Source organism: Gadus chalcogrammus, chromosome 1 (assembly GCF_026213295.1).
Source record: "Gadus chalcogrammus isolate NIFS_2021 chromosome 1, NIFS_Gcha_1.0, whole genome shotgun sequence".
NCBI lineage: Eukaryota > Metazoa > Chordata > Actinopteri > Gadiformes > Gadidae > Gadus > Gadus chalcogrammus.
Window position 1 is genome coordinate 2,750,200 of NC_079412.1, and position 9,850 is coordinate 2,760,049.

Consider the following 9,850-nt stretch of genomic DNA (forward strand, 5'->3'; position numbering starts at 1 on the left):
CGCCATTTTGGCAGTAAACATGACGACCAGCGCCAGCAGCCTTCAAGAGTTCCTACCGAGCGAGTATACGTGCCATTTTAGTTTAGATGAAATTCGTTTTTAGGTCTGCAGGACTTTAAATTTGTCTGTGGTTATCTATGACATGATAGCGTTACGTTTAAAATGAAAGATATTGTGTTTTCCACAGAAATTGAGCCGCGGTCTCCAGTGGGTTAGGCATAATTTCCACATTGTTTACTTGCTAACGTTTGTGAATATCATTGGCTAGTTGGCAGAACTCTTTTTACATACCAGTAGAGTGTTTATCAGAGCGGAGCCCTGAATGTGACGTCACCCGTCATCTCGTCTCTGTAAACAATGGATGTTGCGCAGCATTTATTATGACGTCATTATATAGACTCTCTCTCAGCACCCCCCCCTGGGACTGACTTCCCGCGTCCCTGGTGTTACCCCCTATATTTTATTCGATACATTTCGACAGTGTTGTATATTTAAGCAATTGAGCTCCTGCGTCACGTGACTTTTGGTTGTCGGACGCCATATTGGCAGTAAACATGACGACCAGCGCCAGCAGCCTTCAAGAGTTCCTACCGAGCGAGTATACGTGCCATTTTAGTTTAGATGAAATTCGTTTTTATACTGGAAAATTACATAGATTAAATATAAGTGACCCATATAACGCTCCTGGGGTGCTTTTCAAGAGCATAACATCCAACGAAGATTATTTACCTGACTTGCGCTACGCTGACATCCACAGCTATCTGGTAAATTTCCCCTCAGTCTACACTGGGGACTCCCTCAGAGCTTACAAAGGCTTGGATGCTTATAAATGGTGTCAGTCCGGCTTTGTAACTCAACTTCGACTGTGGAGTCTTGCATCCAAAGACTTCGGTATCATCACTGCAAGGGTAAGTATTAAATTATCCCAGTTTGATAGACAGTGTCACGTTAGCATTGTTTGTTTATTAGCTTGACTAGGTACGGCAGTGTCACGTTAGCATGTTTGTTTATTATCTTTGGTAGCTACTGCAGTGCATCTGTAACTTGCTAGTTTGTGTTTTTGAACGTACCCAACCTAAGTGGCTGTCATTTTCAACCTTAATTTATATTTTTTGAATTCCATACATAGGTTAATCACTCCCAACGGCTGAATGACAGTCAACTGAAGCCATGGGTGGTGGTGAGGAACGACGGTGTAGTGATGGGAGCCCACTGTAACTGCACAGCAGGACTTGGGGAGAGTTGTTCTCATGTGTCAGCTGTGCTCTTCAGACTGTGGGAAAAAAACAATGCAAGGCATGAGGAGATCAGCTGCACGTCCAAAAAATGCAAGTGGACCTCTCCCAGTGAGGATGCTGGGAAGAATGTGGAGTACCAACAGGGAAAGGACATCATATTCAACAGTAGTCAACAAAATAAAAAGGGGAATTCCACCAAGGGTACATCTGCGCCCCCATCTTTCCCACCCCTGACTGCTGCTGAGCAAGCGCAGTTCTACCAAAACCTCTCTCAGTGCCGGACTCAAAATGGGAAGTCCTGCAGACCTGCTGTTCTGTCAGTTGTTCCCGGGTATGCCACAACCTATGTACCAAAGGCTGTCAAGCTTGATTTACCTGAACCCCTTACCAGTTTGTACGACAAGAAGGCAAGAGACCTGAGCCTGGCTGAATTACAAGAGCGTGCAGAAGGAATATTTGATGACTTGACTGTCACTGAACAACAGGTAGAGAACATATTCTTTTTACTATTGACTGAAATCTAAGATCTACCATGTTATGTGCACATGTGCTGTGTGTGCTGCTAATTTGCAATGTAAATGAGTAACTGAGTAACTGGATTGGCATGTTTTCTTCAGAGTGATATTGTAGAGGAGGAGACGCAAGCCCAGTCCAAGTCCAGAATTTGGTTTGATCAGAGGAGTGGTAGGGTGACAGGTTCTACCTTCAGAGCAGCAACAAGAACAGACCCCAGAAAGCCAGCAGTGTCTCTCAAAAGACAGATATGTGACCCAAAGTCCCATGTTTTCAGCAGTGAGGCTACCAGGTATTCATGAGCATAGAGAAGTTGTGAGGTGAATGAACAGAGAGGGTAAATGCAGTAAGTACTAGGCTATTCTTTAAAAAAAAAAAGAGCAGAAGGGTAAACCAAGTACAGCAGTAAACATTTTGTTAAGGGCAGGGAAGTAGTAATGTGGGGGGCATTACTATTGTCCAAACCTAATATTTACATTCTTTCTTCAGTTGGGGATGCAAGAATGAAGAACGAGCCAGAAAATACTACGAAATGCAACATCGTCTATCACACAGAGATGTCCTGATTAGACCAGCCGGATTTAAAATATCAACTCTCCACCCATTTATTGGGGCCTCACCGGATGGGTATGTTTCCTACAGCTGCTGTGGTACAGGGGTTATAGAAATTAAGTGTCCATTAAAACACAATTGATTAGGCTTAAACCGACATATATCAGTCCTAATCCTGAATGCACTGTGCGTTTCATGGCATTTCCCCCCCTGAAATAATTCCATATGACAAAAAATTAAAAATAGCTTGTGTGACAACTACATTTATCTTAATGGGCTGATTTCTGAAACATGCTTTGCGCAGCAAAAAGAGCCGAGTTAATCTGATTCCGCATAAGGGTTTCCTTGATTGATAATTTGATTGGCTATAAAAGCCCCTCCGGAAATAGGGTAAGGTATGTATTGATGAGGAATACAACGAAGCCCACCGTCTGGCCCGGTGCATCGTTGAGCGCACGATCGGGAGGTGGAAGTTGCGCTTTAGATGCCTTCACAAGTCAGGCGGAGGGCTCCAGTTTTCGCCGGCCAAGTCATGCGCCGTGATATGTGTGACGGCTATGTTGCACAACATTGCAGCTAAGGCTGGGGTGGCATTGCTTGAACCGGAGGACGCTGAGGACGATGACGACGAGGAAGATCGGTGTGAGGACGGCCTCCCTCATAACTACGCGGCTGGTTTTCATGTGCGTCGAAGAGTGATTGAGACTTTTTTTTAACCCCCTCCACCCTCCCACATGTCACTAAACATTCCCGTCAACGTGACCAATCCCCACCATATCCCAGCCTTTTGCCTGCTCCTTTGCTTGTTTTTTATAATTTATTTTATTTCTTTATTTTTTTTAATTGTTTTAATTTATTTATTTTTTTACATTTTTTTATGCTACGTTTTATGAGTAGCCTATGTCAGTCTGCACAAATCCCCCCACTTTCTCTCACACATTTTGAGTGCCCTGCCTGCGCAAACATTTTCTGGACTGTCCCGTTTTATTTTGGCCATTTTAACATCTTTATTAATAAATTAATTAATAATCTTTATTAATTACCAAACTAAGAACATAAAGGCGCAATGCGTTTTAATAAAACGCATCCAATAGACGGAATGTCCGATGGTGTCGCCACTGAGGCTATAGCTGACGATGCTCTTTTTAGGTCTGCAGGACTTTAAATTTGTCTGTGGTTATCTATGACATGATAGCGTTACGTTTAAAATGAAAGATATTGTGTTTTCCACAGAAATTGAGCCGCGGTCTCCAGTGGGTTAGGCATAATTTCCACATTGTTTACTTGCTAACGTTTGTGAATATCATTGGCTAGTTGGCAGAACTCTTTTTACATACCAGTAGAGTGTTTATCAGAGCGGAGCCCTGAATGTGACGTCACCCGTCATCTCGTCTCTGTAAACAATGGATGTTGCGCAGCATTTATTATGACGTCATTATATAGACTCTCTCTCAGCACCCCCCCCTGGGACTGACTTCCCGCGTCCCTGGTGTTACCCCCTATATTTTATTCGATACATTTCGACAGTGTTGTATATTTAAGCAATTGAGCTCCTGCGTCACGTGACTTTTGGTTGTCGGACGCCATATTGGCAGTAAACATGACGACCAGCGCCAGCAGCCTTCAAGAGTTCCTACCGAGCGAGTATACGTGCCATTTTAGTTTAGATGAAATTCGTTTTTATACTGGAAAATTACATAGATTAAATATAAGTGACCCATATAACGCTCCTGGGGTGCTTTTCAAGAGCATAACATCCAACGAAGATTATTTACCTGACTTGCGCTACGCTGACATCCACAGCTATCTGGTAAATTTCCCCTCAGTCTACACTGGGGACTCCCTCAGAGCTTACAAAGGCTTGGATGCTTATAAATGGTGTCAGTCCGGCTTTGTAACTCAACTTCGACTGTGGAGTCTTGCATCCAAAGACTTCGGTATCATCACTGCAAGGGTAAGTATTAAATTATCCCAGTTTGATAGACAGTGTCACGTTAGCATTGTTTGTTTATTAGCTTGACTAGGTACGGCAGTGTCACGTTAGCATGTTTGTTTATTATCTTTGGTAGCTACTGCAGTGCATCTGTAACTTGCTAGTTTGTGTTTTTGAACGTACCCAACCTAAGTGGCTGTCATTTTCAACCTTAATTTATATTTTTTGAATTCCATACATAGGTTAATCACTCCCAACGGCTGAATGACAGTCAACTGAAGCCATGGGTGGTGGTGAGGAACGACGGTGTAGTGATGGGAGCCCACTGTAACTGCACAGCAGGACTTGGGGAGAGTTGTTCTCATGTGTCAGCTGTGCTCTTCAGACTGTGGGAAAAAAACAATGCAAGGCATGAGGAGATCAGCTGCACGTCCAAAAAATGCAAGTGGACCTCTCCCAGTGAGGATGCTGGGAAGAATGTGGAGTACCAACAGGGAAAGGACATCATATTCAACAGTAGTCAACAAAATAAAAAGGGGAATTCCACCAAGGGTACATCTGCGCCCCCATCTTTCCCACCCCTGACTGCTGCTGAGCAAGCGCAGTTCTACCAAAACCTCTCTCAGTGCCGGACTCAAAATGGGAAGTCCTGCAGACCTGCTGTTCTGTCAGTTGTTCCCGGGTATGCCACAACCTATGTACCAAAGGCTGTCAAGCTTGATTTACCTGAACCCCTTACCAGTTTGTACGACAAGAAGGCAAGAGACCTGAGCCTGGCTGAATTACAAGAGCGTGCAGAAGGAATATTTGATGACTTGACTGTCACTGAACAACAGGTAGAGAACATATTCTTTTTACTATTGACTGAAATCTAAGATCTACCATGTTATGTGCACATGTGCTGTGTGTGCTGCTAATTTGCAATGTAAATGAGTAACTGAGTAACTGGATTGGCATGTTTTCTTCAGAGTGATATTGTAGAGGAGGAGACGCAAGCCCAGTCCAAGTCCAGAATTTGGTTTGATCAGAGGAGTGGTAGGGTGACAGGTTCTACCTTCAGAGCAGCAACAAGAACAGACCCCAGAAAGCCAGCAGTGTCTCTCAAAAGACAGATATGTGACCCAAAGTCCCATGTTTTCAGCAGTGAGGCTACCAGGTATTCATGAGCATAGAGAAGTTGTGAGGTGAATGAACAGAGAGGGTAAATGCAGTAAGTACTAGGCTATTCTTTAAAAAAAAAAAGAGCAGAAGGGTAAACCAAGTACAGCAGTAAACATTTTGTTAAGGGCAGGGAAGTAGTAATGTGGGGGGCATTACTATTGTCCAAACCTAATATTTACATTCTTTCTTCAGTTGGGGATGCAAGAATGAAGAACGAGCCAGAAAATACTACGAAATGCAACATCGTCTATCACACAGAGATGTCCTGATTAGACCAGCCGGATTTAAAATATCAACTCTCCACCCATTTATTGGGGCCTCACCGGATGGGTATGTTTCCTACAGCTGCTGTGGTACAGGGGTTATAGAAATTAAGTGTCCATTTTCAGCAAAGGACCTTTCTATCAGTGAAGCTGTACAGTCTGTTGGACACTTTTGCCTGGAACAAGATTCCCAAGGAAAAATTAAAGTTAAGCGAGACCATGCATACTTCCACCAAGTCCAGATGCAGCTATTTGTTACGAAATTTGATGATGATTGATATGATATGATTTTATTCTGTGGACGGAAAAAGATGATTCACTCTTTGTGGAACGCATTACATTCGACTCAGAATTCTTCCAAAAAGAACTTGAACTTGCTCGTACCTTCTTTATAAAATGTATAATCCCAGAGTTGTTAGGCAAATGGTTTTCTGCACCAAAACAAGCAACTGCAAACACCAATCCCCAGCAACAGTGGTGCTACTGCCGCGCACCTGCGGCAGGGAACATGCTTGTTTGTGCCTCAGGGTTCTGTGCCGTGGAGAAGTTCCACCAAACCTGCCTTCGGATGAAAAGGGTACCGAAACAGTGGGTGTGTCCAAGCTGTAGGAAACTTATCAATGCCCAAAAAAAAACACCTTAATTACTTAGTCTTACTTAATTACACAATGTGTGAATATGAACTAGCTGATGCAATGTAAATATTTAATTGTTTAATAAAAACTGTTAAGCCAATGTTGTTCTCTTCTGTGTCTAACTGTCTGTAGTAGTATCTGTAGCGATCATAAAACATGGATAGATCATTCAAATCTAGTGAGTGAGAAAAGTAGTCACAACAAACAAGTGAGAAGCAATCAAAAAGGTTTATTTTCTGTTGGCACACAAATTCATCACTCAAAGGGCACCACAGAATCTGGTACATTTGTTAGTCCACAACATACACTCACAATTTTATCAAGATAAGTAACATCATTTTCTGTCTCTATATCTGTGAAAGTTATTGGCACAGTGTTTTGTAAGATAGTATATTTCTGACGAAGTACTCCTATGACTCTTTCAATGTGAATTCTTAAAGAGGCTAGAGATCTTGTATTCTCTATGTCAACAGGATCTAACTGTACTTTCCCACGAGTAAATGCTGGAATTTTTAATTCAGCCTGACACCTTTCAACAGACTCTTTCACCAGAAACCCCCTGTCTGCCAAAACAACGTCTCCTGGGAGAATATTGGGTAAAAAATTACTGTGTTTTGTAATGAACTTATCACTGGTGCGACCTCCCCATCCAGTAGAAATGAAAGAAATTGTACCTTGAGGGCAAATGGCAATTCAATATTTCATGGTGTGATGTGATTTGTATTTTGAGTAACACTGTGCACTGGGTCGCAATCTACTTGGTTTCTCTAGAAATATTTCAAAACAATCTATGATACAAACAGTCTTCTCGTAGCCGCCATTTCTAAATACATATGGAAGAGATGTTCTTAGAGATTCTCTTTCAGGCCACACCACTAGACTTGGCACCAGTCTACAATAAATCAAATTAACACAGTGTTTGAAGTGTCTGGAGACAGTAGTTGGGTCAATGCCAAAATAAAAACCTAAAAAGTCAAATGTCAAGTTCATTCGCAGCTTCATCAAAGTCAACATGTATTGTTGAAAACATGTTATCGATGCCTTAAGTTTGAGAAATGGAGTCAAATATTGAAAGATGGTCATCAGACATGCATAGGTTGCTAACCCAGTGAGGACATTCACCTTTTTATCATCATTTTGCAAACTTATCTCTGTCAGGGTCTTCCTACTTATTTTGTCCCTTAACAACATATTTTCAGTTCTTAGAGCTTGGCATTCTAGCTCAAGAGACTCGATGCGCTTACTACAGGTTTCAGAGGTGCATGGTGGTGTTGCTGGATCAGGCTGGACAGGATCTTCATCACCTGATTCTTCCAAAGGATCTGTGATGGTGGGCTCTATGACTTGGTCTTCTGTGATGGAGGGCTCTGTGGTTTGGTCTTCTGTTGCTGCATTGTTTTGGGGACAATCAGTTGATGCCCTGATGAAAACACAGAAGCAGCAAATGAAGTTATCATGCATACAATACTGATGACAATGACATGTTTACACGTTTACAGTTTGGGATGTTTCATGGAAATCACATGACATTATCCTTCATTAAATGACTGGTGTGATGTTTTTGTTTATAACCATATCATGGCAGTTACCTATTTGAACACCGATCACAAGTAGACCCAACATGAAAATAATCAATCAGACGGGGCTTGATCTAACAACTAGTTTTACCCACCTTAGACGGGTGGCTTCTGCACATAGCTTTGCCTGCTCTATTTTCTGCAATTTCGCCTTCTGCCTCCTGTTGAACACCTCCAGTCTAGCTTTCCGTCTCCTCTTCTCTGGAGATGGAAGATAGCTAAAAAGCGATGGCACAAAGTCCGGACTTAAAGGGTTGTCACTCTTTCTCCCTACAAAATAAAAAGGAATGTCAACACGGGTTTGTTTACCACTAGCTTACTACAAGCTAATTTGCTAACTGGGTAGGCTGCGCCAGAACCATATCTTGAAAAAGGGACGTCACTATGTCCAATAGTTATAATAACTGGATGGTATGATTCAAGTACTTAGGTAAAATTAAACTGACCAGAAACTTTTTGTAACATTGTACTGTATTCGTCACCCACCTGATATGAAGTGTTCGCTGCACAACCGAAATCCAACGGCCGGTGTGGCACCCGATTTGGTTCCCCATTGGAATTGCTGTTCCCCCTCGAAACGCCATGTTAAATGACTCCGCCCACAGGACCAAGCCAGAACAACTGGATCCACGGAAAGCCAAGTGGTACAAAATGATTGACGATTTGCGTGAGATGGAACGCGAAAACGCGATTTCCCTATTGTTTCGATATTCTGTTCTTTAATTCAGTGTTGTTAGTCATTATTTTTAATATAAATTAATCAATTGCATTTGTAATAAATCAGATATGAGGATCTGTTGATTTGGTTATAATGTTGAATAAATAAATACCATGCTTTGCTGTTGAATGTGTTCGGTGAATATCATCGGATCATTGATTTGTGTGAAATCATGAATGAAGGCATTCTGTGCTGCTTAGTTTTTTCTAATAAAATAAATAAATAAATCTTATAAATCATGCATTTCTTTGGAACTAATAAAGAAATGACTCTGAAATCTTGGTTGGACTCTGCTCTTGTCTGTTTTGTCTGATCGAGGCACTATAATAATATAATTGTAGTGCGTATATATATACTGTGATTGTAGCCTAATTGGGCGCGTCTAACCAATTCTGACGGGTGCGAAGTGTATAAATTATGATGGCAAGGCTGTACATGATTTGGGAAACTTGTTTGTTGCATGGATTGATAATGGAAAAATGCATGTACATCGAGCTGCGTAACTACAAAAGAGATGGCTCATATCCCCCAGGTATTTCTAAGGAGCAGAAATACATAATTCGAAGGCGCTCCGCCCGTTACATACTAGATGGTAAGCCATGGTAACGATATGCCTACCTCAAAAACAATTCCCTGATCTCCTGCTCTTATCAGAAAAAAAGACGTGTTTCTTGTAGGCTACTGACAACAACCTTGTTTCAATAGGTGATACAATGTATTACATTTCGTCGAGAAATGAAATGGAAGTTTCGCAAGAAAGTTGTGGTTGGCGCGGAGGAGGCCGATCGGATTTTCTTGGACTTTCATGACAGTGCTCATGGAGGCCACTGTGGAACCCAAAAAAACAAATATTCAGTCACCGCCAGGTTTTACTGGCCTGGAATGGGGGTTGACTTGGATAAATGGGTAAATGGAATTATTTGATTGGAGTGTATAATACGCACTAAGGCACTATTTTTTTAGGCCTACTTTGATTTTGAAAAGGTTTTGCCCACAGAATGTCAACATTCTTTTTTGTTTTTAGTTCTGCTTACTGTACATTCAATTACAATTGCAGTAAGTGACAGCCTGTTTACAATTCCCAAATCTGTGGTGTTCCGTAAATGTCATATTCAAACCACACTGGGTGAGTCAATGAAACTCCCTCAAGATCACATGGTCAAGGTATTGCTAAGTATTGGTATAAATTATAATGTCATTCAATTTGATATCTCATTCAACTTAAATTGGAGTGGATAAAAGTGTGATTAATTGCGAGTT

The 9,850-nt window shown here is 41.7% G+C and overlaps 3 protein-coding genes across 4 annotated transcripts; 2 read left to right on the forward strand and 1 right to left on the reverse strand.

The window, feature by feature from the left end:
* The first annotated feature begins 514 nt into the window (after positions 1-514).
* Positions 515-1,926, forward strand: LOC130400114 (uncharacterized). The gene is made up of 2 exons (XM_056605033.1): positions 515-908; positions 1,130-1,926. Exons 1-2 carry the CDS (start codon positions 555-557, stop codon positions 1,760-1,762), a joined length of 987 nt encoding a protein of 328 aa, XP_056461008.1. The 5' UTR covers positions 515-554; the 3' UTR covers positions 1,763-1,926.
* Positions 1,927-3,863: 1,937 nt separating this feature from the next.
* Positions 3,864-6,406, forward strand: LOC130399848 (uncharacterized). 2 transcript variants are annotated; one of them, XM_056605025.1, is made up of 3 exons: positions 3,864-4,257; positions 4,479-5,072; positions 5,590-6,406. In XM_056605025.1, exons 1-3 carry the CDS (start codon positions 3,904-3,906, stop codon positions 5,605-5,607), a joined length of 966 nt encoding a protein of 321 aa, XP_056461000.1. In that variant the 5' UTR covers positions 3,864-3,903; the 3' UTR covers positions 5,608-6,406. The 2 variants fall into 2 exon arrangements, with proteins under 2 accessions (XP_056461000.1, XP_056460992.1); XM_056605017.1 differs by lacking the exon at positions 5,590-6,406 and having other exon boundaries at positions 4,479-5,275.
* On the reverse strand, positions 6,052-8,492 carry LOC130400271 (uncharacterized). Its single transcript, XM_056605044.1, has 3 exons — positions 8,359-8,492; positions 7,968-8,090; positions 6,052-7,715 (listed from the first exon to the last, which is right to left on the reverse strand). Exons 1-3 carry the CDS (start codon positions 8,454-8,456, stop codon positions 6,989-6,991), a joined length of 948 nt encoding a protein of 315 aa, XP_056461019.1. The 5' UTR covers positions 8,457-8,492; the 3' UTR covers positions 6,052-6,988.
* Between the last annotated feature and the right edge of the window lie 1,358 nt (positions 8,493-9,850).

Excerpts from the sequence above, each read along its gene's own strand:
- LOC130399848 (XM_056605017.1), top strand. The coding sequence starts at position 3,904 with ATGACGACCAGCGCCAGCAGCCTTCAAGAGTTCCTACCGAGCGAGTAT. Across the intron at positions 4,258-4,478 it reads TCGGTATCATCACTGCAAGG|GTTAATCACTCCCAACGGCT; the intron begins GTAAGTATTAAA and ends TTCCATACATAG.
- LOC130400114 (XM_056605033.1), top strand. The coding sequence starts at position 555 with ATGACGACCAGCGCCAGCAGCCTTCAAGAGTTCCTACCGAGCGAGTAT. Across the intron at positions 909-1,129 it reads TCGGTATCATCACTGCAAGG|GTTAATCACTCCCAACGGCT; the intron begins GTAAGTATTAAA and ends TTCCATACATAG.
- LOC130400271 (XM_056605044.1), bottom strand. The coding sequence starts at position 8,456 with ATGGCGTTTCGAGGGGGAACAGCAATTCCAATGGGGAACCAAATCGGG. Across the intron at positions 8,091-8,358 it reads CAGCGAACACTTCATATCAG|CTATCTTCCATCTCCAGAGA; the intron begins GTGGGTGACGAA and ends ATCGCTTTTTAG. Across the intron at positions 7,716-7,967 it reads GCAGAAGCCACCCGTCTAAG|GGCATCAACTGATTGTCCCC; the intron begins GTGGGTAAAACT and ends TGTTTTCATCAG.